The sequence below is a fragment of the Nicotiana sylvestris genome, chromosome 5 (assembly GCF_000393655.2).
Source record: "Nicotiana sylvestris chromosome 5, ASM39365v2, whole genome shotgun sequence".
Classification (NCBI taxonomy): Eukaryota; Viridiplantae; Streptophyta; class Magnoliopsida; order Solanales; family Solanaceae; genus Nicotiana; species Nicotiana sylvestris.
This window is the reverse complement of record NC_091061.1, coordinates 3,360,506-3,376,739: the sequence shown is the minus strand read 5'-3', so window position 1 is coordinate 3,376,739 and position 16,234 is coordinate 3,360,506. Positions and strand designations below refer to the sequence as shown.

The following is a 16,234-nucleotide window of genomic DNA, read 5'->3' as shown; positions in this document are numbered from 1 at the left end:
ACATTTGGTATGTTATGTACCTAATCCTAGCACTAGAGTTTAATTTCTTGATATTAGTTTCTTTTTATGTGCATGTTATAAATTTGTAATATTAGGTATCCATCTTTAGATTTTACGGCTACTATATGCTACATCATACACTGCTACTAGTTTTAATATACATATTTTGTTTAATCATATAAGATTTTACAGCGATAAAAGAAGAATAGAAATTTCTGTGTGAAAATTTTGAAAGAATAAACCAAACAAAAAAAGAAATAAAAAGAAAAAGTACTTAATTAATACGCAAAAAAATAACACCAGGCACGCCCATCTCCCGTGGGCGTCTACTAAAAAGAAAGAAAAAAATAACAAGATTGACATAAGATTTAAACTCACAAGCTCACCTAGAGAGTTACGATCAATAACCATCACATCATATAATACTTTGAGCATGGGTGCACACACATAAATAAATATTTTAAAAAAAAATATTACTATACATGATTTAGGGCGGGGAGCATGGGTTCACGTGCCCTATGGAATCCCCTTAGATATGCCCCTGCCTTCTAGCAGTGGTGGAGCCAGAATTTTTATTAAACAAAGTCAAAATATAAATAAGCAAACATACGAAGAAATTAAGAGCAGTCAACATATATAAAATATATAAATAAAAAAAATTAACATGCCTACGTATTATAATATTTCGACGAATGGGTGTCAATTATGTTGACTCTGTTAGAATATACTATAAGTCATGCGTATTGTTATAGTATTCTTTATGAACAATTATTTATTTACTTGTTTAAATTCAATAAAGTTTCATTTTAAATAGATCATGTGTTGGTTTGTGCGTCCATTGCTTACATAGTAGATGATTTAGTGTATAGAGTTTAGCTTATACACGGAAGATTAAATCATCGGTTCTTGTAAGACATAAAAGTTAATGTTCACAATCTAATGATGGAATTGGACAAATCATCGGAATGATTGTAGCACAAGATTAAATATAATTTATCTTGATTATGGGAATGGTTTAATTCCAACTTCTTGTGCTAGTACATTTTGTATGTATTGAACGGATCAAGTAGAGATGAGTATTTTATACTGACTTTATAAAATAATTTCTCTAGTCCATTTAATGTACTTATACTCTTAATCCTGATATAATTATTATTAGCTGTGTATGTCACTTGTTGTTTTGATTTATTAAAAGGCGAGATTCTTTCGCGAGTCAATAAGCCTGGTAAATTGGATAACAATGATATACATTGGCGAAGTAATAATTAGTTGATGGAATCCATGTCTCAATTTTGAGATTGATGATACTCCTTTATGAAAGCTTATAAGTTTTCATGTGTAAACCCGGCCGGTGGATTTTGTATCCGACACATGAAATAAGTTAAGTGTAAGTCTAAAGGAAGTAATCAATAAATTAAATAGTCAGTAATTTAATTTGATTGATTAGTATCTGAATCTTAACATGGGGAGTTAAATAAGGTTTTATGGAAGAATTTCGAAATTGAACTAAGGAGTGCAATTACGAATTTTTAGTGGAATAATTCGTAATTTATTATGATGGAAATTAGTTTCAGAATTTCGAAATTAATATCATAATAGGAAGCCTTGTTAATTAAATTCTGTGGTCCCTACTGTGCCTAAATAATAGAAAATAGTGGAAACTGTTACTTAGTGGGAAAGAAAACGTGGAAACCGTCCCTTAGTGGGAGAAGGAAACCTAACAGGTTTTGAAAACGGTTTTGACCTAAAAAACGCAGCTATATATATGGATATAAGGGCTGGACGTTTTTACATGATTCTGACTGCGGTTTCTACTAGAATTTTGCCCACCCAAAATTCTCTTTTTTTCGGTTATTGTTTGGGTAACACAGTAGAAGACTGTGGAAATCTGCTAGTGTGTTTTCAACTGAGGAACTGGAGAACGACCTAGATTTGTTGTGTTTACGCTTCAAGAGGTAATCCTAAAATCTCCATACATGTTAGTTGTTTAGATTACACGTGAATAAGATTCTGTTATTGCTTCCGCTGTGGTATATATTCCATCAATTGGTATCAGAGCTTACTCACGTCTAATTAAATAATTAGGATAAACCATAAGGATTAATATCATGTTCTATATGCAAGTTTTGAATTACATGCAAAGTTTGTTTTTCTGAAAACCTGCACTATTTTTTTGGTGTGATTATCTGTTATGGGTTGTGTTGATTATTCTGAAAACTTGATGTATCCTTTTAATATTGGTGATGTTGAGTTAGAATAATCTGAAAATTGAATTTTATCATGTAAAACGGAAAAACACGTTTTGCTGAATTAGGGCAGAAAATCGGAGGTCAAAAAGTTGACGGACTTCGATTGACCTGAAACTTGGCAGGTCCATGCGAAATGGCCCAGTGAGCAATACTCATGGATTTCAACATGATTGAAGTCGTTTTTTGGGCGTTCGGGGTCGTTTAGATGGTGTTTTTGCTGTTTTTCTAAAATTCTGAAAATTTTTTTTAGTTGTTTTTAATTCCAGAAATTGTGGGGATCAATTCCCTTGGTCCCTGGGCTTAAAAAATCAGTGATATAATGTTTTTACACGTTGACGTAGGTCTTCTTCCATATCGGATAAAAATATTATGAATAATCACTATGTTATACTAGTCATTGATTATTTGTATTTACTCTCCATCTGAGTATGCATGTTGGTTCAATGGGACTAATATATGTTGAATGTTGATATTCACTTGGCTTAAATTAACAGTTTACTCTCCATCTGAGTATGACATGTTTAAGTTTATGGAGTGAAAATCTGTCATTATATATGTATATTGCAAGAATAGCTTCTTTCCCATCGAAATTTGTTGTTCAAGGTGCATAGATTGTATATATATAATGTGTTTTGAATTTTAATGTTCATAATACAAACTGATTTGATCTATTTAAATATTTAATGTCTCCCAGATTAACAATGACTGCTTTTAATCCCCTTACTGCCATTCTTACCCAAAACAAACTTGAGGGTCCAAATTATGTTGATTGGAAACGAAATTTGGATATTGTTCTAATTGCTGAAGAGTACAAATTTGTGCTCGATGAGGTGTGTCCAGAAAAACCTGGAGATGATGCCACAGATGATGAACAGAAGGCTTACCAGAAATGGATTAAGGCTGATGAGATGGCGCGGTGTTACATTTTGGCATCCATGTCGAATGTTCTGCAACATCAGCATCAGTCGATGGAGTCTGCTTATGACATTCTGGAAAATCTCAAAGAAATGTTCGGAGATCAGAATCGTGCGGCTAAGCAGACTGCCATGAAAGCCCTTCTGAATACCAAAATGGTTGAAGGTTCATCGGTCAGGGACCATGTTCTGAAGATGATGAGTCTTCTGAATGAACTGGAGGTCCTTGGAGCTAACATTGATAAGGACACGCAGGTTGAAATGATCCTGCAGACTTTGCCTGACAGTTTTCAGCAATTTCGCCTGAATTATAACATGAACAAAATGGATTTGTCCCTTGCGAAATTGTTGAATGAGCTGCAGTCGGCAGAGACTATTATCAAGTCCCAAGCTCCTCCCGTGGCATTGAATTTTGAGGCAGGTTCTTCTTCTAAGCCGAGAGGCGGGCAGAAAAAGAAAAAGGCTCAAAAACCCTCTGTTGGTGGCGCGACTGCTGGTGTGAAAAAGGCTAAGGGCAAGTGTTATCACTGCAAGCAGCCCGGGCATCATAAGAAGCAGTGTCCAACTTATCTGGCCAAGCTGAAAAATAAACCAGGTGATTTACATCTACTTGTCGTAGAAACATTTTTAGCGGCTGTTTCTACCATGTCATGGTGTGTAGATTCGGGAGCCATTAATCATATCTGCACTTATTTGCAGGGGTTTCAGGTAACGCGGCGGCTAAGTAAAGGAGAAATCAATGTTTATCAAGCAGACGGTTCAGCAGCCCCAGCTTTAGCATTAGGAAATATTAGTATTTCGTTTGGTAGTGGTAGAGTTTTAGCTTTAAAAGACACATTATATGTACCTTCCGTTAGAAGGAATTTAATTTCGGTTTCTAGCGCTATGAGAGATGGTTATGATTTTAATTGTCATGACGTTGATAAATGTGTTATTACTCATAATAAGCGTTATCTCTCTTCGGCTACATTGATTAATGGTCTTTTTGTTGTTGACTCTATTCCTAAACCGTTACCACCTAAAGAACTGAATAATGTTGATTTACCAAGCAAGAGAAAACGTTCTTCTGAATTGAGTGAAACATATTTATGGCACTTGCGTTTGGGTCATATAAATCTGAACAGAATTTTCCAGGTTGGTCAAGGATGGACCTTTAAGTTCATTGAAAGTGGAGGCACTACCAACTTGTGAATCTTGTTTAGAAGGGAAAATGACAAAACGAAATTTCCCCTCAAAAGGAAATCGGGCAAGTGATAAATTAGAATTAATTCATTCTGATTTGTGTGGTCCAATGAATGTCCAAGCAAGAGGTGGTTTTGAGTATTTTGTGACTTTCACAGATGATTACTCAAAATATGGATATATTTATTTGTTGCGTCGAAAGTCTGAATGTTTTGAAAAGTTCAAAGAATTCAAGACTGAGACTGAAAAGCGACATAATAAACATATCAAGACACTATGATCTGATCGTGGTGGGGAGTACCTCTCTACAGACTTTATTGGTTATTTATTAGAATGTGGAATTACATCTCAATTATCTGCACCTGGAACTCCACAACAAAATGGTGTAGCTGAAAGAAGAAATAGGACTCTTATGGAAATGGTTAGATCAATGATGAGTTATTCCGATTTGCCTTCGTCTTTTTGGGGACATGCCTTAGAAACGGCGAATTATGTTCTGAACTTAGTTCCTTCAAAGTCAGTACCCTAGTCCATTTAATGTACTTATACTCTTAATCCTGATATAATTATTATTAGCTGTGTATGTCACTTGTTGTTTTGATTTATTAAAAGGCGAGATTCTTTCGCGAGTCAATAAGCCTGGTAAATTGGATAACAATGATATACATTGGCGAAGTAATAATTAGTTGATGGAATCCATGTCTCAATTTTGAGATTGATGATACTCCTTTATGAAAGCTTATAAGTTTTCATGTGTAAACCCGGCCGGTGGATTTTGTATCCGACACATGAAATAAGTTAAGTGTAAGTCTAAAGGAAGTAATCAATAAATTAAATAGTCAGTAATTTAATTTGATTGATTAGTATCTGAATCTTAACATGGGGAGTTAAATAAGGTTTTATGGAAGAATTTCGAAATTGAACTAAGGAGTGCAATTACGAATTTTTAGTGGAATAATTCGTAATTTATTATGATGGAAATTAGTTTCAGAATTTCGAAATTAATATCATAATAGGAAGCCTTGTTAATTAAATTCTGTGGTCCCTACTGTGCCTAAATAATAGAAAATAGTGGAAACTGTTACTTAGTGGGAAAGAAAACGTGGAAACCGTCCCTTAGTGGGAGAAGGAAACCTAACAGGTTTTGAAAACGGTTTTGACCTAAAAAACGCAGCTATATATATGGATATAAGGGCTGGACGTTTTTTACATGATTCTGACTGCGGTTTCTACTAGAATTTTGCCCACCCAAAATTCTCTTTTTTCGGTTATTGTTTGGGTAACACAGTAGAAGACTGTGGAAATCTGCTAGTGTGTTTTCAACTGAGGAACTGGAGAACGACCTAGATTTGTTGTGTTTACGCTTCAAGAGGTAATCCTAAAATCTCCATACATGCTAGTTGTTTAGATTACACGTGAATAAGATTCTGTTATTGCTTCCGCTGTGGTATATATTCAATCAGACTCCTCTTGGCAAAGAGGGGCTCCACCAATGAGTTCTACCCCTAAGCACTAAAAAGGTGGGTAACTCGTACTCCTAAGTTTTTTTTTCACGGGCCTAAGTAAGAACTTTAAACTCTAGGTTTGAAAGTAGGCTCTCGCAGTTCAAAACTACAAACTCGAAGGCATAGGCAGACTCATGATTTTAACACGAAGGAAGTATAGTATTCTGTTCAACCAAAATCCCTTGAAGGCTTTTAGTTGTTTAAGGTTCCAAGTGATTAAAATTAATTATAATCAAGGTATACACATATATATAAGATTTTTGCTTAAGTTTAAAAGTCTGATGACCCCTCAATATTATATATAGAATCCGCCTCTGCCTCGAAGGTATGAGGTTTAAATTTGGTAATTCAAACTTTAGACCTTCGAATGAAGACTTGAAGTTAGGCTTTGACAGTTCAAAAACTTGAGATCCTAATGTCTAAAGAAGGAGAAGGGGAAAGAGGAAGATTTGAAGTTTACCAAATTTCACTATATTTTAAATAATTTTTAAAATATTAATATGTTTTAACGGTGCCCTAGAAATCAGCTACCTGTTGCCATTTTCACCTTACTATGTGTACATAGTCAGAAAAAGCAGAATTAGTCACTACCATATTGGAAAATAGAATAACTATATTGGAAAATAGTAATAATTTGATTATGAATGGTAACATATGAAATCATAGCTAATGTAACTACTTAAAGTCTAATATGGTAATCTATCTATATCTATACTATCTTTAAAGCACAGAGATCCTTAGCGAAATGTTATTTGCTTTTTTTAATTTCACACTTAATAAATATCACGATCCAAAATCATTCGTCGTGATGGCGCCTATCATGGAACTAGGCCAGCCTCAACTCAACAAACTCAATCACAACAACAATAAGTTTGAAAACATTAACGGAAGCATTTAACATTTAAAGAAAACTGTTGAAACATAAGAAATCTCAATATACGATACAATCCAACCCAAAAATGGGGTGTCACTGAGTACATAAGCGTCTAGATCAGAATACACTCTATTACAGTATTTAGAGATACAAACTAAAAGTACGACAAAAGATAAAGAAGGAGAGTCAAGGCATGTGAACACCATGCAGCTACCTCGATAGTCTCAAATCTCTGGAACCTCAATCAGCAACCGCCGCTGCGATCGGTATATCCTGGATCTACACACGAGATGCAGGGAGTAATGTGAGTACACCAACTCAGTAAGTAACAAGTCCAAACTTTGGACTGAAAGGTAGTGACGAACTCAACCGCAACAGATATAACAAAAATAATGTGCAGAAATGTCTGCATTTCAAGTAAAATAAACAACTCAAGGCAATAAAATAAATACAGATCTGAACAGTGTAAGGTATACAACTCAGTTATCTCTAAATGCCAATGCACAGACTGTATGAAATGCATCATGTACTCCCACTCACAAGTGCTCAACCACTCAGTACTATATATGGGCATCCGGCCCGGGGAAATCCATCTCGGAACATATATAACACTAACTGTGAGTCACTTAGTCCTGAGGAAAAAGGGCAATCCAACCCTGTGGAGAAATCCATCTCCAAGTATCAAGTACTTCAGACAAATCCATGTCCAGGGAAATTCATCCCTCAATAATATCATTTGCGCTCACTGGGGGTGCATTACAGACTCCGAAGGGGCTCCTACAACCCAAGCGCTATCACAAACATCGATATAACCGCTGCGCCGTGCAGCCCGATCTCATAACTGTCATTCATACTCATGCTCTTGACCTCACTCAGTCATCAACCTCTCTAGTCTCACCCACGGGCTCACAATGTCATGAAAACAAACCTGAAACAACAATATGATGAATCAATAAACAACTGAGACTAAGATATGATATAAATATGCATGAACATGATTGAGTACGGAATATTAATGAAAATAATGAGATGACAGCAAGAAACGACCATTAAGGGTCCCAACAATACTGGCATAAAACCTAAACATGATTTACAGCTCGACTACTTTATCACATAATAAAAACATGGATATCAACAGGATGGAGTCACTAAACGGTGCCATGGAATCACCCAGGTCACAATTCTCACGGTGCACGTCCGTCACTTGGCATGTGCGTCACCTCAATATTAATCACATAGCACATAGTTTGGGGTTTCGAACCCTCATAACCAAGTTTGGAAGCGTTACTTACCTCAAACCAAGCCAAATCCTACTCCACAATGCTCGTGCCTCTCAAATCGGACTCCAAATGTCCAGAATCTAGCCAATAGTAATACGATACAATCAATATAGGCTAAAGGAGTCAATTCCACAATAAAACTATCAAATTAGAGTCAAAATCCGAAATCGACTCAAACACCCCTCCACCCCGGGCTCACGTCTCGAAATCCAACAAAAGTTGCAAAACCCAAAAGCCCATTCGCTCACGAGTCTAACCATACTCTTGAGCTGGTGTTTTTCTGCCCAGCAATACCGCACCTGCGGTCCATTTGTCGCTTTTGCGACGTCGCACCTGCGGAAATTCCATCATAGGTGCGGATTTCACTTAAAATCCTGACCTTGCTCCTACGGCTTCAATACTATATCTGTGCCTTCCGCAAGTGCGGAAACCATCTCGTTTTTGCGGTCCAAACTCGCACTTGCTCCCCTAGGTCCGCTTCTGCGACCACTGCAGGTGCGGGAATGCCATCGCACCTACGTCCTCTGCCCAGGTCTTCCTTAGTCGCGCCTGCGACTCCTCCTTCGCTTCTACGGCCTCGCACCTGTCGTTCCCCCTCCGCAGGTGCGGTCACACCAGAAACAGCAGCTTCAGCTACACTTCTTCAATTCAAAACAATCCGATAACTACCTGAAATCACCCCGAGTCCCTCAGGACCACAACCAAACATGTCAACCTATCTATAACATCATATGAACTTAGTCGAACCTTCAAATCACTCAAAACAACATCAAAACACCAAATTACACCTGGATTCAAGCCTAAAGAACTTCTAAAATTTCGAATTCCACAAACGATGCTGAAACTTACCAAACCACGTCCGAATGACCTCAAATTTTGCACACAAGTCAGAAATGACACCATGAAACTATTTCAACTTCCGGAAATCCAGTCCAACCCCGATATCAAAATTTTCACTGCCAGCCAAAATCGCCAAAATTCTAACTTTCGCCAATTCAAGCCTAATTCTACTAAGGACCTCCCAATCACATTCCGGATGCGCTCCCAAGTCCAAAATCACCTAACGGAGCTAACGAAAACATCAAAATTCAAATCCGAAGTCGTTTACACATAAGTCAATATCTGGTCAACTTTTTCCAACTTAAGCTTTCAATTAAGAGATTGTGTCTCAATTCACTCCGAAATCACTCCAAACTTGAATCAACTAACCCGGTATATCATAATATAGCTGAAGAACACAGTAGAAGCAGGAAATGGGGGAACAGGGCTATAACTCCCGAAACGACCGGCCAGGTCGTTACAAAAAAATAGTCATTTAATTATTTTCCTAATATTTATGAGTAATCATTTAATTAAGCCTTCAAAACCAACTAAATTTGTGTATTATATCTTTCCTTATTTGTAAAATATATAACAAAAATAAAATACATTATTTTGTAAAGTTCTTTTACAACATAATAGTTTGAACTCCTTTTTATTTTAGGACTCTTTTCTTTTTTGTTATTAAATTATAACCGATTACAGCTAAAACTATTTTGTGCACGTAACATGTTTTTTTAATTATTTTAGGTTTCATTTAGAACAACAACTAAAGTCTAAGAAATTTAAGTTAAGATCTAACTTTAAGATATTTAGGTAGGAGTTTTTCTAAAAAGTAAAAGTATATCGTAAGGTGCCTTTTTATTTCTAAGACATGGAACCACCATTACCGGTTCTCTGTTATTATTTTTTCTCTTTTTATTGGTTTTTATGTTATTAATACCAACTAATAAAAGAATGTGCTTGAAAAGCTCAATATAATCATTAGGTTGAAATAAATTAGTTAAAATTATCTTATATTAAATGTATTAATATTTTGATTTTAGCTTATAGTGAACTTTAAATTTAATTAGAGTTTGTCCACTTAAAATATTGGTAAATTAGTGAGGGCTATATGTAATGGTGTTCAAACTGATTATGACATTATTTTGGGACGCTAATGAAGAAGCTATAAATTGGTCAAAATTGATTAAATTTATGTGTTGTTTGATTGGATTTATGTTTTCCATCAATATTTTATTTTAGAATTTTATCCTATTAGTGTTTGCACTATATGTCTTAAAATATTCTTTATGACAGGATTTTTTCGTTGTTGATCTAGTTAAATATGATAAACTTTAATTATTTTCAAGAATTGACACTTTTTAAAAAAATGTATAACTCAAATACATTATTTAATAATATTTATTAATTTTTAACATATATATTCATGTTATAAGTACACACACAAAATGCTTCATGTTATAAGTACACGCACAAAATGCTTACCATAAAACTAGTGTCATAATAACTACATACATATTACCATTGGGATTACTTCAAATGTCTAAAAAAGAAAATCATTCATTAATACATTGTCAAAAAACATTAAAAGAAGTAGATTTAGCTTCTCTTGTTCTCACTTTATTAGTGAGCCAACTAGCCTTCAATCTTAATACTTTCCAAATTATGCAATATGGAATATGGTTTCTGAAAATCTAGTTTAAATCTTGAATTTTCAACCATTTTAAGAAAACACTTAAATATTCTTCCAATATTCCAAAACCAAATTATCTTTATTACCAAATTCGCTATATTATCAAAATCTACTTGAAATCATTTCACTATATGGTATTAACAAGCCCCATTATACATCTATATAAATCCCATTGCTTCTCTTCTACCTCTACAATTAAGTATTCATTCATATTTTTTTCTCCCAAATATAGTGCTCTTTTGTGTGTGTGTAGAAAACATGAGTGAGGAGGGGCTTAAGAATACTAAGGTTTGTAGTGAAAGGCAGAGAAAAGCTAAAGAAAAAAGAAAAATTGCTACTTTGTTTAAAATGGCAAAGGATTTGTCCACTCTATGTGAGGTAATGATTACAATAATTATTTTTTGTCCAGGAGAAACCTTTCCTATTGTTTGGCCAGATGAAACTGAGGCTATGGTTAGAATTACTGAGTATTTAAGTCATTCTGAGTATGAAAGATCAAAGAAATTAGTTTTACATGAAACCTATCTTGAAAAAAAAATCAAAGATCTTGAAGAAGAAAATAATAGAAAAATCGCACGAAAAAATAAGGAGAAAGAAATGGAAATACTCTTCAATCAACTTTTCGAGGCAAAAATTAATACCAGTGACCTTGATGTTACACAAATCGAAGGTTTGTTAAAGTTTTCTGCTCGTATAATGGCTAAACTCGATGAGAGGAAGAAACAACTCAATCAACAAGAGCAGACTTCTGACGATCAGCGTCCATCTACTTCCTCGAGTTCCAATCCAACAATAGAAGGCCATGACAACGAGGTGGGAGAGAAGAATGATGGACTTTACAATGACATTGATTGATCTATCGTCATAATATTTCTATTTCTTTATCTTTTGTGTTGTTCCTTATGTAGTGTCTCGACTTGTTTGGGAGTAAGGCGTAGTTATTGTCGTTTGTTGTTTTTTCTTACTTTGTTGCGCATCGTTTATTAGTTCATGTTATCGTACTTTTTGTTTTAATGGTATGTGGAAGTTATTATATATGTTGGAAAGATGTGCTAGTACTATTGAATCACATTTTCAATCGTATTTTATTTCTTTTCACATTATAAAATTCAGCTTTATTTGTTACAATGAATACTTTATTTCAAATTTAAATCTAAAAGAATGTTTATTATGTATTGTATACATTAAGTCGTTTGTGCAACAAAAAAAATACACATCAATGTATTGTATTTGAACATAGATTTGGTTGAAACTTGGAGGAAAAAAATTAAAGTTGTGTCGAAAATTAATTTTTGGAAGTTGAAGTTGTGTTTGAACATGTATTTTATTTGAAAAAAAATTGAAGTTTTGAAATATGGTTTCTGAAATTCTAGTTGATATTTGAAGGGGCATTTGCATATATACCCTCTTTTTGGGTCACGTTTTAACTTGTGCCCGCTTTGCAAAAAACGTTGCAAACGTACCTACTTTTTCACGTAACTTCAACATACGGGGCTGAAGTAGCAAAGGCAATCACGCAAAACTTCAGCATTCTAGTAAACGGGCCTGAAGTAGCAAAAATTGCTAAACCAAGTGTGCTGAAGTTTTTGTTTGTAATTGCTAAACTTAAGCATAGTAGCTAAAGTTTTGTTCTCTATTTGCTGAAGTTTTTGTTTGTAATTGCTAAACTTAAGCATAGTAGCTGAAGTTTTGTTCTCTATTTGCTGAAGTTTTTGTTTGTAATTGCCGAACTTAAGCATAGTAACTGAAGTTTTGTTCTCTATTTGCTGAAGTTTTTGTTTGTAATTGTTGAACTTAAGCATTCTAGTAGCTGAAGTTTTGTTCTCTATTTGTTGAACTTCAACATGTTTTAGCTGAAGTTTTGTTTTATATTTGCTAAATTTCAGCATGTTTTATGCTATCATGTAATTGATTTTTTGTACAGATAATAAGTTTATCATAATTAGAATTAGTAACTTAAAAAAACTAGATAATGATTTAGCACAACAGGTTAAAATGCATTGATAATGTACAAAGCTGAATCCAAAAAAAAATAATAGAATGTGAATTAAAGGAAATGGACTTATATTTACATACAAGTACGTACTTACTTTAGAAAATTATTATAATTTATTTTTAAATAATTTGATAAACATACTTATGGCAACATCATCCCCATGAACTGAAGTTTCATAGTAGCATCAACAGAGTTAAACTTTTTAAAAAAAGAGGGCTGAAGTTGTTTAAAAAGTAGGTACAAGTTAAAACTTTTTTATAAAAAAATGGGTATAGGTTAAATGGGGCGACCAAATAGGGCGCCCCGCAATTTTTACATATTTGAATTACCAATGAACTTGATGTTAGACAAGCTAAAGGTCTGTTAAAGCTATCTACTCTTAAAATGGCTAAAACTTAATGAAAGGAAGAAACAACTTGATCAACAACATCAAAATTCTGAACCTTCACCTCCTCCCCTAATAAGGGGCGGAGGAAGAGTAGAACCTATGAGTTCGGCCGAACCCAGTAGCTTTGGTCCAAACTAATATTTTTCTTAAAAAATTCATTAATATGTACAACAACAACAACCACCACCCAGTGAGTTTCCAAGAAGTGGGGTCTGGGGAGGGTAGAGTGTCCGCAGAGCTTACCCCTACCTCGGAGAGAAGGGAGGTTGTTTCCAAAAGACCCTCGGTTCAAGAACAAAGTATTAATTTAGAACCTAGTAACTTAAAAGATTTAAAATCCCGAACTCATAAGTTTCAAATCCGGACTCCACTTCTGCCTCTAATTTAAAGTCACCAACTGAGAATATTTTAGATCAAAGTAGCGATTTTCATGTTGGCACCCCATCAACAAGTTTAATGGAACAGGGGCACAGAGCCACAATACAAGTTACGTGCATCCAATAGCTTTGGGGCAAGCACCGTATTTGTATTAAAAAATACACTTAATATGTATAAATAATCTATCATGAATGCAGTAAGCAAAAAGAGTTGTAATTCAGAATCCATAAACCTAAAATCTTAGATCCACCGATAATGTGGAAGAATTGATCAAGGACCAATGATTTACAAAGACTGGCTGCTAATAGAAATGATCTGGGTTTGGCAATCACTATACATCAATCCCAAACTAGGTAAGGCTGACTATACGAATCCTCTATATCTATTTCATTCGGATCCATTATATTCCATTGCTTGTAGGTAATTTGTGTTCGTCTTTAAAACTTTAAAGGTAATCTAAATCTAGAGGGACATTAAAAAAAAAAATGAGCAAGGGACATTGCAATACAAACAAAACCAAAAGCATGTACATGGACTCACAAATAGAGTCGAGGAGCCTCTAAGAGTGTATCAAAATACATCAACTGTGCGGGATGTAACCCACCTATGCATAAAGAATTAGAATAATTTAAAATGCCACCACACAATGGTGGGTGGGTGGGTGGGTGGGGGGGGGGGTTGGCCGGTAGAAGCAAATGGAGTGGTGTATACAACTTGAAGCGTCAAGAGGGACGACTGAATCTGTAGGGCATGAATATAAATGGAGTAAGAAATTTAATTGGCACCCATGGAGCCACCTCTAAGAGTTGGTACAAGTGTTTTATAAGAATCAACATATGCAATAATCACGATGCTTGTATATCTCGTGAAGTCATGGATAACTCGTATACTTTACATCATAGCTTAGCAAACTATGCGAGCACCTAACAGTCCATAGCTACTTAAGCTCACACCATAAACTCATTGTATGGGCAAAAGACAGTCAACAACGGCTGAAAGTTGCCTAAAGCTCTAACCAAACTGTGCAAGCACCAGATGGTCCATAACCTGTTTATGATGCTAACGTAATTACATGCAATCATGCATTACGGATGTTGAAAACGCTTACAGCATTTGGACTAATCATACATGCATTATTAATGACTTACATGTCATAGAACTTATATGAAAGTTTATAGCAAATTTACCATCTCAAAATACATTTATTGTTTAGTTCCCATGCATATGCTCATTCCCACATAGACTTTCTCACCGATAATCATAGAAATCATCATTTAAAACACTTACCAAGCATATATCATGCATTTTCAAGCCCAGTTGTCTCCTACTAACCGAGTAACCATAACCCTAAATAGGAAGTCATTTATTTACAAGAGATTGAATACAACACCTCCTGATCCTAGGCTAAAGTAGATCACTTATTTACTATAGATCTATGTCTTAACCCTCGCACTAACCTTAGAGAACCGTTTTTGTACTAAAGCTTTGATGCAATATCTCCTAACTCTAACCCTAGAAAATCACTTAACAAACCGGATTAAATGCACCACCGCTTAACCCCCACCTAGAACCTAGAAATCCATGTATCTTACTAACCATAACTGTAGATGATGACTTAAATATCTTACTAGAACTTAAATGCACTTCCTCTAAACCGTAATCATAATCCTAGAAAGTATCTACAAAGAGCTCGAATGCACCGTCTTAAAACCATACTCTTAACTCGAATAATCACTTATGTACTAGAGTTCAAGCACAATATCCTGATCCTAATCTTATGCCTAGACAATCACTTATACTACTTATTTTCAAGAAGTGAAATATCGTTTTCTAGTTAAGTATCTCGATGTATTTATTTTACAGGAGGTGCGCAAGACTAGCAAGGAAACCTAACTTGTAGCCGACAAATCCGATACTCAACAAGTTTCGCATATCAGGGTCAATATAATGAAGTAAAATGTGCTTTTCCAGAAATGTGATGTCTTTAGTGATCTATTTACACTATCAGATAATTAATGCTTTCACAAATAATAGATCGTTAATGCTTACAAACATCACTATCTACTAGAGCTTGAATGTACCACCTCTTGACCCTAGCCTTAATCCTTGGCCATCACCTATCACTATTAATTTTCAAGAAGGAAAATGCTTTTTATAGATGTACAACCTCCAATATTTAATACTTTGAACATTGGTTTTCAGGAAAAACAAAAGAAAGAAAAGTACTCAAGATTCTTACTACTGGGGTCTTTGATAATGATTGCTTTCTTTCTTTCTTCTACATCTTTTTCTTTGGATTTAGCAGCAAGAGAATAAAATACTTCTTGTTTATTTGTATTAGACCTAAACAGAATGGGATGCATATAAAGAGTCTGTATAGTCGAGCCAACTAATTCGGAATTTAGTCCTTGTTCAACAATCAAATGGCAAGACGGAACGGTCAGTAATGGGGATTCATCAGTCTAATTTCACTAATGCTCACTTAACTTTTACTTTATTGCACAAAAGTTATTAAACTAATTTTGTAACGAAAAAGTCACTCATCTTTGTCTAAGTATCACAAGAGGTAATAAGTATTTCTTTTGTAACCAAAAAGACACTCATTTTTGCCTAAGTATCATAGAAATAATATTATGTCCACTATCACCATGTCATCGTTGTTTCCTTCTAGTGACTTTCTATAATACTTACGCAAAGTTGAGTGAGCATTTTTGTAGCAATTAGTGACTTTGTGTGATACTTGGATAAGGTTGAGTGACTTTTTCATTACAAAAATAGTTTGGTGACTATGGTGCAATAAAGAAGAAAGATGAGAGACCATCCATGAGATTATCCCAATTATCATCTATAGCTATGCGAATGGAGGAAGATTCAGCAAAAATAGGTCCAACTATAAATGACCCTCTTCACCACAACGACCATCCAACAAGCCCATGATTGGAATTAGTCACTT

The 16,234-nt window shown here is 34.8% G+C and overlaps 1 protein-coding gene across 1 annotated transcript; it reads left to right on the top strand.

Moving 5' to 3' along the window:
- Positions 1 to 10,777: 10,777 nt before the first annotated feature.
- On the top strand, positions 10,778 to 11,374 carry LOC104223329 (agamous-like MADS-box protein AGL92). Its single transcript, XM_009774751.2, has one exon. The coding sequence runs from the start codon at positions 10,778 to 10,780 to the stop codon at positions 11,372 to 11,374; it is 597 nt and encodes a 198-aa protein (XP_009773053.1).
- Positions 11,375 to 16,234: the final 4,860 nt, after the last annotated feature.